Source organism: Stegodyphus dumicola, chromosome 1 (assembly GCF_044657685.1).
Source record: "Stegodyphus dumicola isolate Sdum_Otavi_A_Nest chromosome 1, ASM4465768v1".
Lineage (NCBI taxonomy): Eukaryota > Metazoa > Arthropoda > Arachnida > Araneae > Eresidae > Stegodyphus > Stegodyphus dumicola.
The window spans coordinates 95,832,208-95,852,576 of record NC_140768.1 but is presented as its reverse complement, the minus strand read 5'-3'; the positions used below and the strand labels follow the sequence as shown (position 1 = coordinate 95,852,576).

Sequence of the window (20,369 nt, the reverse complement as noted above, 5' to 3'; positions counted from 1 at the left end):
CTCCTTCACTAATTCGAAAAAATGTTCGGCACCCAATATGGGGTCGATTCTTCCTGGCTTGTCAAAATCTCTATCTGCTAAGTATATATGCTCAGGTATTTTCAGATATTCTACATTTATTCTGGTAGCAGGTACAAAGTCTGTTATTTTAGGTACAATGAAAAAGTCTATTACTGAGTTGAAAGAAGAGTTTATTACTAATAAGAATGTCATTTAATTTCCATTTTATATTCATGGTATTTTCACTTAAACCATTAACAGGAATATTTGCCTATGTTTGTTAAGACAAGCGAAGAAGTGAACTGCGAGGTCATAAAATGCGATTGAGATGCACTGTCCGGTATCGCTCTGCCGCTAATATAATCACTCCCAATCGGTGACCAAATCTTAACCATGGCTGTAGAAAGCAAAACTATTTTGTTTGACATTTTATTTAAAAGTCTTTACCACTTCAGTTAAGTTTGGATTTTTTATTGCATCGGACGAACTAGGGTTCTTTTTGCTTTGTGTATTACGAGCATCTTCAGTCTCTGAAATGGGAAGATTTTCTGACTGCAAACTTGGCAAAATATCTTGATCTGGTGAAGTTTTTTCACACAAGGAATTTTGAGTTGCAGACCTACATAATAGATAATTGTGCTCTCCTTGGCATAAACGACAAGAATATTTGGATTTGCATGATGCAAGCTTATGTTTGTCACTTAAACAGTTTATACAAAGTGCATATTTTTTTAACAATATTAAATCTTTGCAGTGGAGTCATTTTTAAAAATAAAGAACAACTATATACCAAATGTGACATTTTACACAATGTGCATGTTCAACTTTAACAGGAAATTTCTGGTTTTATTCGTATAAGAAGTTTTAGTTCTTAATGACGGTAATTGAACTCCATGTAAATTTTCTAACATTTAGGATCATTTTTCTAAATATTCCATGAACTTTGCAAATTTGGGTAATTCAGTCGATGTTAAACTCATTTCATATCGTTTTCTTGTTTCTTTATCTAACTTTTGAATAACAATATTTATAAGGAATTGATGTGTTAGTTCATTAGCTTCTAATTTCATTAAGTTTAAACCTCTTAGGTTTTTGTTGAAAACGTCAACTAGATTTCTAAGACTCTTATAAGAATCAACATATATTTTCTCAAAATGTAAAATATTCGTAATATGAGAATTAACAATCAACCGTTTATTTTCATATCTATCAATTAAAACCTCAAATAAAGATTGAAAACTGTCTTCTGGAGTTTCTACAGCTTTCGCGTCTCCTTTTAATGCAGAATGTAAATAGAACAATTTTTTAATATCATTTAAAGAAGAGTTATATGTAATCAAACTATCAAATTGTTTTTTTAAATTACTCCAGTTCTCAATACAGCCGTCAAATTCTGGTAAGCTTAAATCAGGTAACTTAATTGAGATAGAATTAGGATCCTTAATATTGTTCATTAAAGATTTATCAACTAAATCTGGATTTAATAATAATGTTTGTAACTTACCTTTATTTCTTCTTAACGGTCTTCCATTTCTTCAAATTCTAAATCCACTCCATAAATTTTCATCATCAATGACATCATAATATTCCAGTTTCAACGATTCGATCTGAGATGATGTCCATATCCAATTTAATTTGAAGGCGTATCTTGTCAGCATTCAAATTTGAATCTTTCAAAAAAGTTTCCAATTTCATAATCCTAGTTTTAAGGTTTCCACGACGTCGATTCAGCACTTTTAGTTTTTCATCTAATAACAACACTGTAGAATTATCTCTATTGTTCAGTTCATCATCTGCTTTAGCCATTTTCGTTTTTAATACACTATCAAACTAAAGTTTTTATTGTTTTTAACATTCAAAACAACAATTTATTTAGCCATTTCCACTCTGGCTTGACAGATCACTGTTTTGGACTGTAGCTACGAAGTAATGAAACTAATTTTCTTTTAAATTCATCTTTTATTCTGTTTGAAAATTAACCGCTCAATTAGCAGCCATTCAAAAATGCAAGCAAAAAATTTTCATCGAACAAGCTAATAAAAAAAGAATTACAAAAACAGACAGTTTTAACGCACACATGTTACAAGATTAGTTGCTAGGCAACGACGGTAGAAGAGAAAGTTTTTGTATAGCAGACATTCAGGCGCCAACACCAGGCAACACAAGTACGGAGTAAAACTGTACAAACTCTGCCTTCCGGGCGGATATACATACAATATCCATATTTATTCTGGAAAAAATGAAATGAGAATTGTAAAAACACATTCTCATGATGTAGTCATGAAATTGCTATTAGATCTATTATTCAAGGGTCGGATTTTATTTACCGACAGTTTTTATACAAGTATTCCTTTAGCCGAAGATCTTCTCATTAAAAGAGCACATATTTGTGGTGCAGTCAAAATGAATAGAAAATTTCTACCGCCGCAGGCAAAGCAAAAACAGAAACGGGGCGACATTATATCTCTTGAAAATTGGAGCGGCGTGAAATTTTTAAAGTGGACCGACAAAAGACACCTGTGCATGTTAACCACTTTGAGATCTCACAATTGCGCCATTATTCATGGAAAAGATGATCGATTAAAACCAGATACCGTTTTTTCTTACAATAGTATGAAAAAGGGAATTGATATATCTGACCAAATGTGTTCCTATTATAAATGTTTATGGAAAACGGTAAAGTGGTATCGAAAAGTTGTCGTGGAGCTAATATGCTGGACCACTTTAGTAAATGCGTACATCCACAAAAAGTGGGGAACCAAGCATTACCAAATTTTAATATTTAGAGAAAAAAATCATTGATTATCTATTGAAGAGTGTTGAGAATCCAATGACTGTGTGTTGATTTAAAATTGTTGATCCAAAGAGGGTTAAAAATTGTAAGAAAGAATAAGTAATATTATTATATACATAAAAGTACAATTAAGAATTAAATATATTTTAAACCAGTGTACTAGAGAGGATAAATTCATTTAGATATGTAAATATGTTGAAAGCAAATATAATATCATTGGAAATGAAGAAACTAAATACATTAAAGAACAGTATTTACAAGAGAACTTGAAGAATAGCATTAAGGTGAAACTCATATAATAATAATAATAATAATAATAATAATTATTTTTTAAGATCAGTGATCTTATTTTGTGAAACTTTTATCTTACCTTTCAAATGACTGTGGTCTTACACTTTCATGGCACTACATTCTTTTTTTGCATTGCTCTGTCTGCTGCTTTCAGTGTAAACTGGTATTCACTGCTTCTGTTTTTGCTCTTGAAGAAGAGTGTCTATTTGCCATAGAGTCTAAATAGAGTTTTATTCAAAATCTGCATTAAACTAAGTTTGTTTCTCTTTGCCTTATTGTAAATTAATCTAGAAGGATTTATAAGATATCAAAGCCATTATTTTGAAATACTAGATTAATGGCTACACAGTTTACTCAGTTATGCTATTTAGCTGTTTGCATTTAATGAATTATTTAAAAATCATTATATATTTTGGGTTATGAAGAATTTTATCAATTTTGTTTTGCAGTGATGATTTGCAACAGTAATTTTTTCATTGTTTCACAATAAACAAACTTAAATTTTCTTAGATATAACCTGGTTGATTCACCTTCAGTTAATTGTTAGTCTGTTGTATATAAAGAAAATGCTTTATGTATATAGTAAACAGTATGAGATCCAGAATTGTGAGGATCTTGGCAATACTCTATTTTTGAAATTTCTCGATTTTAGATTATCAATGTGAATCTTGTGAGCTTATATGTGTAAATTATGAAATTAAAAACATGAGAGTGTATGTGTGAAACAATGAAGCATGTATGATCTCAAGGCAACACAATTTACCAAATAAAAACTCTGTCTTAACATTTGTTTTGCTTGATTAAAAATTTTCCCCTCGTATAAGTTGTGTTTAAGTAATTTCTTTCACATGTTAATACCTTCTCTATAATTTTACAGTGAGACATAATTTCTTGAAGTCTCATTGATCTCTTTATTACTCTCTTCTTCACAATTGGTGGCAATATTTTCTGGATTTAAAGCCTGGGTACTATCGCATTGTCTGCCTAACTGTCCTGCTAATTTTTGCCAACCTAACATATGAAAAACAGTAACTGTTTAAAAAAATAGCAATATGCTGAAAATTACATCAAACAGCAACGAATTAATAAAATTATAAACACAGCATTCATAGTAAAACAGTAACAAGTTAACTAAACTAAAAATGCAACTAATAAATTAAACAACTTTCTATTTAAATTAAGTTAAACAGCTTATTAATAATTAAAAAGCTTTCTATTTTCCCAGTCTTCTGTTCACATGCACAGCAATCTGTTTTAACTAAAAAAAAAAATAAAAAAAAATCAGAGAATTGAAGAATTCTCAGCATTGTGAAGCAAACTGCCACTACTTTTCACATATGCATCAACCTGTTTCAACATAAAAAATAATTAGAGAATTCCATTATTATACAGTAACCTAACGACAGTTCATAAATATTTTTGAGCTGCAAGATTTGTATAATAATACAGCATTGGTGATAAATAAAAGTTAGCCAAATGCATCATTTTATATACATTTTGTTACTTTAACAATAATAACTAATCCGAACAACCTTTATATTTTTACAGCCACTGGCTACTGTTCAGCTATTTGCTTTAAAATCTCTTCAAAATGGTTTGAATGTTTTTGCTGTGCTATGCTAAACTAAATTAGCCAATTATACTGAGAAAATTAAAACATCTTTTTAATGCTAATTACTAATAATATAATACTGATATGCTCTGGCATGCTGCTTTAACTGAATCTAGTGGCTAAGTCAGTGTTTTCTTTCTCTGCTGTAAGTGGCGCTTGTATTCTAACTTGGCATGCTGTCACCCAACGAAATTCCAAATGTCAGTATATAATTTATTAACATACAATTTAATAATTTTAAGAATAACTAATTCTCCAAAGTAATATGAAAGCCAGTAGGTAATTTTCCATCATGAAATACAGTATAAAATAATGTAAGAAGATGATTAAACATTATAAAGAACACGAACATATTTTCCATGCCACAGTCTTACTTTATTTTTTAAAACAGTTCCATTTTCACACAATAATCTATTCACAATACAATGAACAGAATTAAGTATTGTCACCTTTCATAGCCAGAAAAAAATTTTGCCAATACATCCATTATGTACATCATACACTAAAGGCATTTAAATGGGGAAAGGTTATCTTCCTTTAACAGAACTAACATACATTTCTCTTCATCACTTTCCTTTACCTTGGATTAATACCTTCCTCTGTATTAATAAACCATTTAATGCTGTGTTGAAGATGATTTAAGTAATCAGTTTTCCCATGTCTCCAATGGACTTGGTAATAATTTGACATTTAGAAAGTCTGTTGTCAGAAATATGAACAAATTAGGTTTAGTATAAGAAGTAATGGAATGTCCGATTAAAAAAATGACAAGATGTTAAAGCCTTAAGATCATTTCCATCTATTGATAAAGGTAAAATTGGTTTAGAATTGAGAATTCCTTCAGTCGGTGTGATAACAATCCAAAATGCTTTGAAAGTCGATTTATAATTGCCAATTATACACTGAAGATGGTATTTAAGTGACTTAATGCCTGCTTCCCATAAACAACCAAAACTTGGTGTCGTAATGGAATTTGTACTTTCACAAATTTGTAATATCGAAATTATATATAAGGACTAAGCTACTATTTTTTTTTTTTTTTTCCATTTCTGGTTTTACACCAATCATATTAGTACCATTATCTCACTGTATGGTATTACATTTTCCGTGTCTACCAATAAATCTGTAATAGTGGCAGGTAAGATAGCTGTGGTTAAATTAGTTACTCCTTTAAATGTATTCCTTTAGTAGTTAAACACACACACACACACATACATATATATATCTATATACAGCAACATACACCTTTACATAATTGCTTTGAGGAATGGACTAGAAAAGTAAAGTCCATAAGTACTAAATTAAATACAAACCCTGAGTTAGTTCTTTCACCAGATAAATTTCATGTAGTTATTCACATACAATTGGTTTAACTTTAAAACATGTAACACTTTCATGTAAAACCTTTCGAGCTATATATCTTGACAATTAATAACCAAAATTTGCTGCAAACCTGATGACTCAAAGCTTTTACACCAAGATGCAAATATTTAATATGGTAATACTCAAAAACTAATCTAGTAAATATGCAGTCTTTTTGGCATTACATATTTATTCGTAAACCTGCTTCCTATTTCCAGAAGAGAATCCTTGTCTAAAAATGGACATAAAAATTTACTTATGGAAAAAATATAATTTTTATTTTTTAAGGTTTGTTTATTTAATTATGGCAAAGCATTTGAGGGCTATTTGCCTAAAGGAAGATATGCCATCATGGACGACATTCTAAGGGAAACTGGCTCATATTCATGCGGAAAACCACAAAAACGCCCATGCAGCCAACCCCGTTCACCAGGATTCAAACCTGGGACTGAATTACCAATGTTCAGCGACTTTACTGCTTGGCCGCTGGTGGGCTCTTATTTTCTAAGGAGAGAATATCCTTGCAAAAATATTGTGATTGTACATAACGTATGATGGTTTTTTCAGCCTCATTCAATTCTTTTCAGGGTGAGAGGGGCTATTAATTTTTTCCTTTTCAGTTGCCTATAAATCCGCAGATAAAACTTAATGCATGTATAATACATAGTTATTAATAAGATAAAGAATATTATCTAAAACAAGTGAATTAGAGTTTGCATTTAGATTAACTGAGGCATTGTCCTGAAATTTGAGTTCCTTGGCATATTCCACATCAACCATAAGAGATTATTTCACAAGGTTTCAGTCCTTCCTTAAACCTCAATCACATTATGTTTTGGCTACGCGGAGCTTGACGACGAAAGGGACAATTCTCAGAACCCGCAAAATTACAGGCATCCCATGTATGTGGCTAGATTACCATTTTCACTTACTACAAAGACTTGAATGCCAAACACTAATCAATTATCGCTCAGATTGGGATCTCATGATGCTTCAGAAGCATATCTTTCGTCTGATTGGTTGTCTGTACCCGGGACAGAGGTGCAGCCAAGACATTTTCGGTGAGGTTCGAAAAAATCTAGCGTAGCCGCAACATCGTTTCCGTAGCTAGACGGAACTTCGCTTCAGATGAAGCTCTTTTTTCTAGGAATTCTCCCATATAAATCAGTGCTACCAGAATCTCGTTTCTCAGAAAAGTCCCATCTAGCAAGGACTGTAGCCATGTGTGATAACCTCTGTAGTTTAGAACATAGGTCCATACAACCATAAATCATTATGAAAAAGATTCTTAGGTTCAGCTCCATGTAATAGCAAATCAGCTGAGTTATGAATGCTGACATGATACCACTAATGAACAGCTGTTGTACTGCAAGCAACAGATACTCTATTAGCAACAAATGGCAAAGTTTGTTTTGTATCCATGCTAACACTGTTGAAGAATCAGTGAAATAATACACCTTATCTATAGGTAGTTATAAATACGAGGAATGGTAATTGACTTCAAAGGTGAAATACAAGAAATAAATTTTCAATAGAGTTAGAATATTCGGAAAAGTTGCTTTTGCCATCTGGACAACCTCGGATTTTTCATAAATCGTGTTTTTGTTTCAAGTTTTGCATAATTCTTGAAAATGTATTTCGTTTTGTAAATATTCTTTGGTTTCATCAGCATCTTTCCTATATTTCTCACACAAAATTCATATTATAAAATTCCATTCTCAGAATGGGTAGCTCTGCTAGTACTGCTGATAATAATATACCTTATTCTCTGCTATCCTGCAACCAGTACAATAAAGCTATCATTATATTTGTCTGGCAGCCCACACTCCATTATTTATTTATAACGTTTGCGTCATGTTACATATTTTGTAAGGTATTGTCTGTAGTCTAATTCATCTGCTTGCTTCTTGATTGTAAGGTGCATTATAGTTTTCATCCCACTTTTATCATCTGGCGCCGTGCCGGCATTAAGATACCTACGGACATGGACATGCTGATGAGAGGCATGGATTATTTTTACAAAATCATTTACTATTTTTCTAAAGAATTTATACCTTTAACTATCAAATTCGGACCCAGGGGTCCAGATAGATATCCAGCTTATCCGACCCCTGGGTACCAATCCCAGTGCTCAATGAATAAACCTGCATTGGTTAGGATTCATGCTAATGATTCCTGATTTCAATAATGCTGTGATCTGTAGCTTATTTAACAAGTGGGGGATGGCTTAACATACTTTAATTCAGAAAGCACTTAAATTTTACAAATTTTGTTATTAATTATATAGGGGTTTGTTTTATGCACTTTTTAATAATCATTTCTTATGATGTTATTGCTACTATATACCAGTTTTAATTTGTTTCTCGATTTGTGTTATAGAAAAAGAAGAAGCCAGTAAAAATGGAAGTTGTTTCTGGTAAATATATTTTTGGTGTGAATTCAGTCATACATGAGAGAATAAGATGGAATATATAGTATCTTGGAAAAATGGCATGGAACCTAATTAGAGGAAGACGCACGGACACATAAAAAAAAGTGAAAAAAAAATCCTTGGAAATCAGTCTTGAAATAGTAGCCAAAACAATTATGAGTTTTGTTTCTAAATTTTAATCTGATTGAATTACAAATGTAATCATCTATTAAATATTAACTAACTTTCTAACTTTTTTAAATTCAAATAATTAAAAAAATTAAAGAAAATTTTTAAAGTCTGAAGGCTTTCAGATTTTATATTATGCCCAAAGGGTCCTTTTTTTTAACGTTTTGTGTGTTACCTTTATTTATTAAATATCATGTTCATCACTTAAACCACAAAATTCAATTCAAGAGCAAAATAATTTATGAATGAGCATGTCTTTAGAATTTCCGATACACAATCTAGTGCCCTAGAGATAATTTTTTTTTTTTTTTTTTAAAATTTTCGTACACTTTTGCCAATGCTTGCCTTGAAAATATTGAGTTTCTTAATTAAAAACTCATAAATGCTTTACAAAATATGAAATTGATAATACAACAAATTCCAAATGCAAAATTAGCCCATATTTGGTGGAGGATTATGTTATTCAAAATTTGATGGCTTTAGGGGTCTTTGTTTTATCACAATGCAATTTAAGCATACATATATTATTGCAGATTCTTCATTATTTAATTTCTTTAAGTATAATATAGGGTGATAATGTTTGGTGGCAACAATTTAAAAAGGGATTCAGACTTTTAAAGTTTTTGATGCAAAATGCTAAAACGAAATTTAAAAAAATTATTCTATCTTATTCTTGTATAGATTAATTTATTAATTTTGCAACCTTAATAGTATTTAAATAAATAATGTTTATTTTTCTATCTTTATGTATTATTGCTTTTTAATGAACACTGTTTATTTTACAATATGTAGAAAAATTGCTATTCTATTCTTCCTATCTGCTTTAAGTCAACAACAACAAATAAAAGGGGGGAAAGGAAGGTTATTTTTTGAGATTTTTTAAATATTTTTTATGGTAGCTAATTGCAACTAAGAACAAAACATATAAAAAAAAAAAGACTTAGAATGAAGCTAAAAATTTAGTTGAGGATACTTATAATATTATTGCTTGTTTATGTTTAAAGTTGCTTTGAAAAGTTTACTGAATGAGCATAAATTGTTAAAAAAAATTAGAAAGGTATGAATTTTCTAAATTAATCTTTTACATTATCAAATACCTTACATTGCTAATGTCATTATATCATAAATGTCAATGATTAGTTTTTATAAGCTTTTTGTATAGTTATGTATTTGCTTATGGTACATTAACCAGTCTGAATAATTAATAAGTATTCAACACTATGTTAAGTTATCAATATTGTTTCTAAGCCAAGCATGGAAACCTGTAAATGATAATTAGCTTAACAGTTTCCATTCTTCTTCCAAAGTAAGTTTCCTGAATTGTTATTTCAGGGTATTAAATAAATGTTTATTTGGATATTTTATTGGATAATACCATATATTTTCTTGTATAAGCCAAGAATTTTTGGAACTTTTTCTATACCTAAATTATGGGGTCAGTTTATGTACGAATCTTGCAAAAAACATAGTCACTTTTCCATTAGCCTTCTCTTCCATTACATGTTGTGCAGTCATACAAAAAGTTGCATCAGCGTAAATTCTATAATCTATTTTTATTACACTCTGATTACTTTATTAATATACAGTTGAATATATACTAAATCTTTTACTTCAGCTCAAGTAATTCGGAATTATTGACGGAATTGTTGTCGGAACTAGGACTTAGAAGATAAGATAAATTAAATATTTCGATAACCCAATAAATTCAAGGTCGAAGTTTCAATATTTGATTTTTGGAGGGAGGGGATATTTTTTCAGTTTTGGTCCATTTATCCTAAGTATATTTGCTTCGAATCTTTATTTTTCCATAAAAGCGAAAAATTTACATGTGGTGTACATATAACGCATAGCTTCAGATTAAAATTTAATAATATACAGAGTGGTTATAATTAAAGTTCCACATTGAAATGGTCATAAAAGGAAACTACTGGATCAAATGTTATCAAACTTGGTAATCATGTAAAGGAGGTCATGGGAATTTATTTTCCATGAAAAAAAGGAAGTTCGAAACCTCACCACCAGGGGGAAATGGCACTGTATGTAATATTGTTAAACGAAATATGGTTCGGAATCTAACTTAACCTTTTGTTACACGGGTTTAATATTTTGTATACCCTTAAGAAACTTTGAAGTAAGCAAATTACTATTTAAAGGCGTTAAATTTGATAAACGTCGAGTTCGCCATCCGTGTAAGTGAGAAATTCGTTCGTGAAAACTACGAATTAACGATTAGAAAATGTGAGATCGCAAATGCGCAAAATTGTTTTCATACACATCACTAATTTGTAATTTTTTAAGCCTGAATTCGGCCCTAAAACAGGAAGATACTGATTCAAAACGCTTTTAATCGATTTGGGCCAAAGAAATCCCTCATGTTATCTACCTTGTTCCATTGCATTCTCCTACTGCATTTGATTGCATAGCAGTCATTCCACACTGTTTGATGTGGAATGACAGCTAGATTCATAACTGAACCATTTTTCTCTGAAGAGCAGTCGACAGCTGGGCCACTGTGATTGCAGCTCGCTCAATCGTCAATCGCTTAGAGTCAATGTTAAAATGTTTCGTGATACATGAACTGCAGTAACGTGGCATTTTAGATACTACGATTTTTATGCAGGGCTGGGCCCCACCTGACATGTGTCGCACAGTTACTTTCACGAATGAACGTCTTATAGGCCGACAATTCCCCTGTTCCCACCAGACCTCAATCTCTGTGACTTTTGGCTATGGGGTTATCTCAAAAGCACTGTTTATGGTGATAATCTAAAGAATTTGGCGGAAATGAAAAATGTGATACACTGACATGTCCGTAACATTCCTCCTGATATGCTAAGAGCTGCTGTTGAGAATGCAGGAACAGGATTTAACTTGCTCTCGGAAAATGCTGGACGCTACATTGAACATGCTTTGTATCACGTTTTGGAAACTATTAAACACATTTTAAACAGATGTTTTCATGTCTTATTTCATTTACGAATATTGTATACAGCACCATTTTCCCACTGGTGGTGAGTTTTTAAACTCTTTTTTTTTTTTCCCGTGAAAATAAATTCCCATAACCTCCTTTACACGATTCCCAAGTTTGATAACATTTGGTCTGGTAGTTTTCCTTTTATAACCATTTCAAATTGGAACTTTAATTATAACCACCATGCAAATTAAACTTTAAAAGTCTGACAGTTTGGTTTAAGTCCCAGGTTTTAAAATATAATATTTTATATTAATCCTCTTAGAAAGAATGTTTTAAGAAGCTAATTTTCTCTCGCGTTATAGATTGTATAAAAAAAACATGATCTTTAATATGATTTAGATTGCTTCAGCCGATATAAGAATCGGGTCACTCGGTGGTACAGAATAAACCCTGCTGTACTGTTTTATTTCTTTGTCATTTAGCAAAAATCTTTTAATTAAAATATTTATCCTCTGAGCTTCGCTTTAAACTTTATTTATAGTTAAAATGACTAGAAAATGAAAAGCTGTCTTCAGCTGAAACGTAATTTAAACTTTATTTATAGTTAAAATGACTAGAAAATGAAAAGCTGTCTTCAGCTGAAACGTAATTTAAACTTTATTTATAGTTAAAATGACTAGAAAATGAAAAGCTGTCCTCAGCTGAAATGCAATTCATGTAATTGATATTTTAAAAAATTGACAAGAATGCAAAATTTATGGAAGTCTAGCAGTCGAAAAATTTTAATTTTCTTGTGTGAGCACTGAAAATAACCGTAGAAGGAAAGAAGAAAATTAGGGAGAAAAGTAAGCAAAAATTTACAGGGAAATTTGGCTGTCAGACATACCAAGATGTTTAAAAAAGTTGGACGCTTTTGAATGTACTTTCAGGCTACTTCAAAGAATTTAGGTGTTCAAAGAGAAAACACTTCAACGTGTATACTAGCAAATACCATCAATTGAGTTTGTGTTAGCAGAAAAGACAAAAACGATATCATTGCAGATTAAAGTGAAGAGCGACTGGTTTTAGACTATATGGTTGTATACATATACTTTTGAATCCGATTCTGATAACAGAAAAGGACTACCTTATCCACTCTCAAACTTGTTTTTTATTTATGGAAAAGTTCCGAGCAGCTACACTGTTGTTAAAATTTTCAACAAACCCCCAGGGTTCATACAATCCTTAAGAGTCCTTTAACGTCCTTAGGGTTTTTTAAATCGATTTTTTGTCTTTAAAAGTCCTTAATTTTGGCCAAAATTGGCAGAAGGTTCTTAATTTTAATCATCTGAAATTTGTCTGTTTTTACGACTGCTATTTTGAATGTGAATTAGCATTTTGGAGGAATATTTTTGGCGATTCACTGACAAATATGGTTATCTTTTGAATGGTTTCATAATTGGTTCCTATTTCTAATATAAATGGTGGGATACTGGAGTTTCATAGTGAAAGAAGTGCAACATAAGTATTTCAAAATTATTTCATTTTTCCTAATGAGAAGCTCTTAAAAGAACTTTTCGATTTTGGTGATGTGAATTCTGTTATTAAATGGTTCTAAATCTCATGACTTAATATTTTGGCGATTTTAAGACCAGTTTCTCTAGAAAATTTATAATTCCGAGATCTTGGAATTTTTCGTTGATTTTTTTAAAACATTGTAACGTTGATTAATTTCATTTAAATAATGGTAAGATATTGAAATTATATTTAAAAAATAACATTAAAATAAAACATTTTTAATTTTCGCTCTCATATTATTATAAAGTTTCATTTTGGCCACTTATTATATACAATATTTTAAATTTGAAAAATAAATAAGGTATAATGCTATAAAGCACAATTTATGAAACAGTTCTTAGGAAAAGCAAAATAGCTACATAATTAATTAAAAATGCCTTTTTAAAATATTTTTCATGGTAAGAGTTTTTCCCATGTAAATTGTCTCAGAATATGCATCAGTTTTGTCTATGAAATTAATTTTTACACTCTTTCCATCTGATATATTTTTTTCCCAAAAATATTTCTGGCTTTTTGCTCTTGCAGAATTGGTAGGGGTAATCTTTCTTTAGGATTTTAAACATTGCAGCTTAGAAGAATTTGAAGGCAACATTTATAGACCCATGATTCTAGAAGAATCCAGAGAAATGTTGAGAGTTACAAAATGAAAAACATCTCCATAGTATAAACACTTAATGGATGTATTTTACAGAAAGTTTGCTAGGAATTTCATAATTTTGAAGAATGTCTGGAAGAACAATGAAAATTAAACATGCAGGGAAACTAGTGAAAACATTGGTTTACGTATTGACACAATTTTCTGATTATTAGAAAAGATGCCTAAAGAGAAGGAAATCAATATAAATTACCCAAAATACCTGCGAAGGCTTCAAATTGAAGAGTTCCATAAGTATTTTTGCATTTTGTTGAGTGTTGTTGCTACGAAGCAAATGTTTTGTAGCTTTTAATGTGTAATTATTCTAATATTGTTTAAGAATCACTGTCATAAATTGCATGTATTTTAAACTGTGAAATTTTACTAGGTTGTGATCACATAATCACTGTCATAAATTGCATGTATTTTAAACTGTGAAATTTTACTAGGTTGTGATTTTGTTAGGGTTTTTTACTTCCTTGTACAAAGTAAAAAGGAAGTATTGTAATCGCAAAATGTTTCAGGCAGCATATTTCAATGAAAATATCCATTTTGACCGCTATCGAATGCAATTTAACGTTGTTTTTGCATGACATCTGTATGTAAGTACAGAATAAAAGACTTTTCCTCCAAAAAAATTATAAAACTGCTTTAAAATGAATTTTGAAGAGAATTTTTCGTGCCGTCTGTACCTATGTATTTCACATAACACAAAAACAAGTAGCCTCAAAACGTTGAAATTTTGTATATAGGACTGTTATAACATGTAGATGTGCATCTCGTATTTTGGTTGCAATCGGCCGCACCAAACGTATATAAATATATTTATGTATATATCTGTTACCCGGCTCAGTTATCTTAGTTCTTTACTCTTAAATGTTTGTAAATTGTGCATTTTTTGCTTTAGAAACAATTGAATTATGTTGTTTTTATCTTCTGGTTAAGATTTTTATGCCTTTAGCAGAGTTGCCAACTCTCCCGATTTAGGCAGGAGACTCCCGATTTTCGACCGCTCTCCCGCCAACCCGATTTACAATATATTTCTCTCAACTTTCTCTTATTCTTAAAATTTCTCACAATTTTTATGCAACTTGGCTTAATACTTTGTTGTATGAATAAAGAAAAGTGCTTTTGGACGTCTGAAAGCAATTGAATTTTCTCTACATTATATCTAAAACAAAACCTTGCGAATCAGATAACTTCTGCTTTGTGAGTGAGAGCATTATACGTATCCAGAAACGTCGTTCTCCAGTTCTCCAATGGGCATCGAGCTCCACTGCGTGTCAGCTGGCACATATTATTAGCCAATGAGGACAAAGAAAGTTGTTATTAAGATGTTCTTTAGTTATTTCGTTCATTTTGCCCTGAGTTGTGTGAGTACACGTACGTGCCTTCGGAAAATAGTTTTAGAAATTATCATGTTTTGTTATGTCTGCGAGAAAGGTGAAATACGCGTGTGCATTTCAAAAATCGTACACAGTTGACTTTCCTTCCATTATTTCCTCAAGGAAATGTAATAAATTTGCGATGTGTACCGCCTGCCGTTGTGATTTTTCGATTTCGCTTGGTGGAAGGGCGGATGTTTTCAAACATGTGCATACTCAAAAACACAAGGATAACATGAGTTGTTTTTAAAAAAACGAAAAATTAGATTTTTCTTCGGAAACAAAGGACCAAAAAGTTATTAATGCAGAAAGTCTGTTCTCTGCCTTTTAACTGAAGCACAACCTGCCATTGAATGCAACGTATCACGCTGCAGCTTTATTTAGAAAAATGTTTCCCGATAGTGAAATCGCTAAGAAATACTCAAGTGCAAGAATCAAAAACAGGTGTAATTGTTAAAGAAATGGGTTTGAAAAATAAATCTTCAGTTATTGATTGCATTAAAACAGCTCTGTTCTGCCTCTCTATGGATGGAAGCAATAATACCGATTCAAAACTGTATCTAATTGTTGTTTCTTTTTTTATTCCAGAGTCTTCAGAAATTGAGTGCAGTTTACTTTCTGTTCCCACTTTAGAAGGACATTTGACAGGCTTTAATATAGCACAGCTAATTATTAAAACTTTAAAAGAAAATGCAGGCTTTTTGGATAATTGCTTAGCACTTGGTGCCGATAATGCACTAGTATTGGTAGGCTTGGAAGACTGGTTTTGCAGGCATCTTAAGAAAGGAAAATTCAGATTTGCAGATTATGAGGTGCACCTGTCACCTCTTAAATTTAGAAGCTGAAAAGGGGGCAGCTTCTTTACCAATAAATGTGGATGAACACATTGTTGATATTTATTATTATCTTGAACGAAGTTGAAGGAAGGAAAAATTGAAACAGTTCCAACAGCTGCATAACAGCAGTTTACAATTAGAAAACTTGGATGAAGTTATAAAATCGGCTAGGATTGACACCCAGTGGAGTTTAATTGGAAAACTGAAAGGTGCTGATGGAATTTTAAAATATAGTGAACTGTATAGAATTGTGCTGGCCATCTTGACAGTTCCCCGTGGTAATTCAGAGAGTGAGAGGATTATCAGTGTTGTTGCGAAAATGAGGACTAAATTTAGATCTAATGTTAGTGATTACACATTAGAAAAACTCTTATTAGTGAAACAGGCCTACCTGGCAATTGCTGTGAACAAAATTATGAAGTTATTTCTTAAAGAAAGCAAGATCTGCCACTGTTTTTAACATTTGTACGAAAACTGATTAAAGTGTTTTTTTTTTTTTTTTTCCCTTAAACGATGCAAGTAATCAAAATGTTTTTTATGTGTAAGATATTTTTGTGTTGCTTGCATTTAAGAATTAGTTTCTATTTAAAGTTAATTCATTATTAAAAACTATATTTTTATCATTTAAAAAGTCTTTTTAACATTGTGAAAAATCTCCTGATTTCTTAACAAAATCTTTTGATTTTTGAGCAGGGTTCGTAGCGGTCCTTATAAGTGCTTATAAGTCTTATATTTGAAAATAAAATATAAAGGCCCTTATAGGTGCTTACTTTTTCTTTAAAGCCCTTATTTTTTTTGTTTTTAGTGCTTATTTTTTGCTTTTTTTTTTATGAACGCGCTATTATTTACCGTATCAAAGCCGAAACTAAACAACTTTTCTTCCTAATATGGAATGTCAGATGGTGAGTCATACTCCCGGAAATAGCTTTTCCCCCTTTCTCTGCATTAACATAACCTTTGGTGTGCAGGAAGAGTAGGCAGGTGCCCGTCGTTCTGTTGGTCAAAGAATTGCGAAAGCAGTAGAAAATCCCGCTACATTCGGCATTCTTTTCCTCCCACCCAAATACTACACACGTTTGAATTTCTATCAAGATCTTAAAAAGATTTGCATTCTCGTTCTGCTTGATCAGTTCATATTCGTGTTTATTATGATCGTTATGCTTATATTATGAGCATATGTATGAATGTTTATAATAACATAGTTGCAGTAACTTCTGAAGTATAGTAAACTTCCAAAAATGGTTATGTTTTAATACAGATTAGCTTTCTAAGGAATAATATTTGGAATGGCTTAAATAAAGGGAAAGTCAAAATAGTTTCATTTTTTTGGCCAATACATTATACAGTATGAAGGTTGGGAGGTCTCCTCTTTCTCCGCAAAATCTTGAATATTGAAACTGTTACAGTTCGCTGCAAAACAAGCAACGGACCTTTTTTTTTTTTGGGGGGGGGGTCACTTTCCAATCTGGATTGAATAGGACTAAAAGTTCTGCGGTCTACCAACCCAAGCGAAGAATGATTCTATTCCGGAAGTTTAACGCCGTCTGTTGAAAATTAGAATGAAAAACACTCCAGTTATTTAGTTCTTTTTTCTCCCAATACCAGCAGTTGTTGATTCCGATTGCGTAATATCACGTAGGGAAGAATTACAGCGCACGTATTGCACAATAACGTTTGCGATATTTTTCAGAGATAATTAATTTTGATGTTCAGTCCGAGATTTGTTTATGAGCACTTAAGAGTTTTACTGTGCTTGCTAAGCGGGCTCGACTGCCCGAATATTCGTCAATTTCCAAGTATTAGGGTTAGTTAAGCTTTTACTGTTAAAGATGACTGCATGAAGCAAATTTCTATCTTCTGATTACAGAAATGTTCCTTTTTTTTTTTACTTAAATTACTTTGCTTGCAATATCTGTTAAGAGAAAACTGATATACTATGAAAAGTTAGAAAATGTTCAGAATTTATATTTAAATTATTTAAATATCAATATGAGTGGAAAAATAAATTGTATTTTTTATTAGGTTCCAAGCGAATACAATAAATATGCCTTATTATTATTTATTTTCTCTATTTTGAGCTGAAATTTCATCATTAAATCTTGTAATATAGTTTAGTTCTTCATAGTTTTTTTTTCTCTCATTGTAAACTAATTCTGTAAATTGAACTATTATTTAAAATTAAAAACAAAAAAAAAAAAAAAAAAAAAGTAATTATTTTCCATGGTTGAGGTAATGCTTATTCTCTCTTAATAAGTACTTCATTTCTCATATTTTAAATTACAAGTTTTATTTTTAAGGTTATGTTGTGTATGATGTAATTAGGCAGATGCTTATTTTTTTGACTAAAATGTGGCTATGAACCCTGTTGAGTGTCATAGGTTGGCAAGTATGCTTTAGGAAATCTGCAAACAATATTTGTAGAATTATCAATAATTTAAAAGCTGTTTAAGTTTGGTTAAGCCTAATTTTTGGCTTAACATTGCGGATATATTTGTTTACATTTGAAACAGCAGAATAGTAGATTTGTTGCCAATAGAGAGACTAAGCTTTGCAACAACAAAGATAATGCCTTCATTTATTATTGCTAATTAAATCACGCATAATCCTTTCTGGAATTTATTCTAGGAATTAAGTGTTTAAGATTTGCTTCATAATTTTTAATACAGATATTTTGAGTTTTTATGTGTGTTTGCCTTGTCGCAAAGTGAGAACTGAATTGAATGAGAAATACTGAATCGTCTGTGAAAAACTGTTTCTTTTTTATTTAGTTTGATTTCTTTTATATATTGTTCAAGATTTATTAAAATATTTGAATAGAACATGTAGCAACAATTAGATAATTCTTCACATGATATAAATTTTGTGCATTCTGAGTTATAATATGAATGAAATATAACACTGTTAAGTGAACCTAGCGCCAGAGTGTCGCTGTAAACAAATACAGTGAATTTTAAAGAATACATTTATTCTATTGTGGTTTATGCGCTATCGACGAAGTAGATTTAATTCAATAAGTTTAATTCAATAATAAAATGCAAGAAAAAATGTGTATAATTTAATATTCCATACAAGAAAGTCATGTGGTGTACACATCAGATTTTTTAACAAATATTGTTAAAAAATAAATGAAATTTAATAGTGGCCATGTAAATCCATAATGAGTAAGGTTATCTAACTACCTAATTTAATTATTTATAACTAACCGCTTACCCTTAGAAGTTGCTGCATATTAAAGTGAGTTATTGCCTCTCATTCAAGATATATATATATATAAAAATGTAAAAATTCTTGTAAAACTCACTCTTTGCATCTAGTGAGACTTAAAATAATACAAAACAACTTATCACCTCTGGTGCTTTAGTAGCTGATTGAAACCTTAAAGGTGTATTAACGGGGTTACAATCCCCTGGAACTCTACTAGTACTGATAAACTGGGTTACGTTATCAATGATGATTCATCATGGTTTACCATGCCGCATGAATACTTCTTCGATGAGAGTTATAGCACAGCCGCGTGCTGTAGCTTGAGCAAGAGGAAATAGTTCAACCCTTGTAAAGCTTTTCTGTAAAGCAGTTTTAGGGTTGCAAGGGAATGCAGGGTTGCCACATTTGGCGAACAAAATTCGCGATATACCATGGACGATTGGAGAACCTTCTGGAACAAATTCTTACCGGTTTAACCCAGAATGTTCTCAAACCCAAGCCGAAAGCTATATAAATCCTGCTGGCCCGCAGTCAGTTAGTATCGAGTGTGTGTGTGCCTCGTGTAGCGAGCTGATAGTCAGTCATTGAGCGAGCGTCTAAGTCTAGCGCCAAGTTGGTTGTCGAGTGCATCGAGGGAGTCTTTTGGTGTATCGTTGAAATTGCGAGTTGTAGCATGGAGAGTCTAGAGCAGGGGTCGGCAACCTGTTTGTCCTTAAGGGCGCAATATTAAATTTGAAAATCACCGAGGGCGCATATTTTACAAATAATCATCAGGTATAAATAGGCATTAAAAAAAACAGATTTTTTATAACTTTATTTTGTTGGTGTCATACATAATGATACATATAATTCAGTGTGAATCTTGGGTGTCCATATTTTCAGCTAATTTCTTATAATTGGGGATATATTTAGAGTTCCCGGTCCTTAAACAATTATCTAAATGTGAGTCATTAAGCTTTGTTCAGTATTTTGATTTCAAATATTTCATATTTGAGAACAAAGACTCGCAATTGTATGTTGTCGCACAATATGAATAAATTTTTAGCGCACATTTCCTTAAAATAGGATACTTATTTCATCGACTAAGTTCCAAAACATTTTATCATTACTATGCGCTTTTAAAATAATATCACTTTGCAAGTTTATTATTTCTAATTCTAGGTCTTCGATATTATGAAGCT

At 31.3% G+C, this 20,369-nt stretch overlaps 1 protein-coding gene across 1 annotated transcript in view; it reads left to right on the top strand.

The window, feature by feature from the left end:
- LOC118188639 (nucleolar protein 16) overlaps positions 1-20,369 on the top strand; it is a 54,369-nt gene that overhangs the window by 20,865 nt on the left and 13,135 nt on the right. Inside the window, exon 3 of the mRNA XM_085817881.1 lies at positions 8,439-8,475. Within this exon, the coding sequence (XP_085674007.1) occupies positions 8,439-8,475 (37 nt within the window). The remainder of the gene's footprint in view (positions 1-8,438; positions 8,476-20,369) is intronic.